The 1,743-nt window shown below is 39.9% G+C and overlaps 1 protein-coding gene across 1 annotated transcript; it reads left to right on the forward strand.

The window, feature by feature from the left end:
• Positions 1 to 220: 220 nt before the first annotated feature.
• Positions 221 to 1,126, forward strand: LOC119520853 (olfactory receptor 1030-like). The gene has a single exon (XM_037818737.1). It carries the CDS (start codon positions 221 to 223, stop codon positions 1,124 to 1,126), a length of 906 nt encoding a protein of 301 aa, XP_037674665.1.
• The last annotated feature ends 617 nt before the right edge of the window (positions 1,127 to 1,743 follow it).

The following is a 1,743-nucleotide window of genomic DNA, read 5'->3' on the forward strand; positions in this document are numbered from 1 at the left end:
GCAGTTCCACATTTTCATGAGTGTTGTATGATGTATGCCCAAAGTCAGATTGCTCTGTGGTGTGCAGTCCACGCAGTTCCTGGCTTTCTACCTACTTTCCTGGAGGAGTAACTAAAACATACAGCTCACCAGTCTGCCATCTTGCCCTGCCTCTGATTGTTTTTTAATTCTTATATCTCCTTAGGTACTAAAACCAATACCTCACACATAAGATGAAGAAATGTCCAGAAGAAACTACACTGAAGTGACAGAATTTATTCTCTTGGTGCTAACAAGCCATCCAGGGTTGCAAGTTGCCTTCTTTGTGCTATTCCTTATAGTTTACATTATCACTGTGATAGGAAACCTGGGCATGACTGTTTTAATCAAAATCAATTTTTGTCTTCACACCCCCATGTACTTTTTTCTCTCAAGTTTGTCTGTCCTAGATCTGTGTTTCTCCACAAATGTTACTCCCAAATTGTTAAAAAATTTCCTATCTGAGGAGAAGACCATCTCATATGCAGGGTGTTTGGTGCAGTGCTATACTGTCATTGCTGTGGCCCTTACAGAGCACTGCATGTTAGCTGTAATGCCCTATGACCACTACACAGCCATCTGTAACCCCCTGCTCTACAGCAGCAAGATGTCCAAGAGTGTCTGTGTCCACTTGGTCATCATTCCTTATGTCTATGGCTTCCTCCTCAGTGTGATGGAAACTCTGAGGACCTACAACCTCTCCTTCTGTAGTGCTAATGAGATTAACCATTTCTACTGTGCTGATCCTCCTCCTATCAAACTGGCATGCTCTGACACCTATAGCAAAGAGTTGTTGATGTATGTAGTTGCTGGCTACAGCAACATCCAATCTCTCCTGGTCATTCTCACATCCTACAAGTTCATCCTGGTTGCCATCCTCAGAAGCCATTCAGCAGAGGGGAGGAAAAAAGCTTTTTCCACCTGTGGCTCCCACTTGACAGTGGTCACAATCTTCTATGGGACCCTCTTCTGTATGCATTTGAGATGTCCCACAGAGGAGTCTGTGGAGCAGGGCAAAATGGTGGCCATGTTTTATACCACAGTGATTCCCATGCTGAGCCCTATGATCTGTGGTCTCAGGAACAAGGATGTGAAAGAGGCATTGTGAAAAGTGATAGGGAAACAAAAATTGTGAAAATAAAAATTTGAAGCTACCATTAAAAACTTCCTGAAGTAGTGCATGATACAATATTATTCAGTTATACATTACATTTTAGGCTATTGGGACACAATATTTTTCTGATTTTGTTAGACAACTGACTGGATTGAAATTACTGAACTTGGTAGTTGAGAATGGGAAAGTTAGGAGGTACCATTTAGGCAGTTCATTATCATCCCTAGTTCTAACAATTAGTGTCACTTCTTGTAAGAAATGGCTTAAACAATGTACACTGTTTTTCTATCAGATAAGAAAATTTTGAAGGTAGGCATTCTCTGAGTTGTAAACCAGGCTGTATACTCTTTACATCTTGTTTTATATTGAACATAGCTTATATTTTCAAAGTCACTTCATGATCCAAAAATGGCTCCTAGGGAGCCAGCTTGCATGTGTATATGTTCTTTACATGCTCTGAATCTTCCATATAACATGAATGCTTATATCTCATTGGCCAAAACATAACATTCCATACCTCCCCACAAAAGAAGCTTGGAAATATTTATTCAAAGACACTATAGATTATAATTAAAAAATTAGGATTCTATTTCTAGGAAACTAGCTATCTC

This window comes from Choloepus didactylus, chromosome 26, assembly GCF_015220235.1.
Source record: "Choloepus didactylus isolate mChoDid1 chromosome 26, mChoDid1.pri, whole genome shotgun sequence".
NCBI classification, from domain to species: Eukaryota; Metazoa; Chordata; class Mammalia; order Pilosa; family Megalonychidae; genus Choloepus; species Choloepus didactylus.

Bases quoted from the DNA above. Each gene is read 5' to 3' on its own strand.
- LOC119520853 (XM_037818737.1), top strand. From the start codon at position 221: ATGTCCAGAAGAAACTACACTGAAGTGACAGAATTTATTCTCTTGGTG.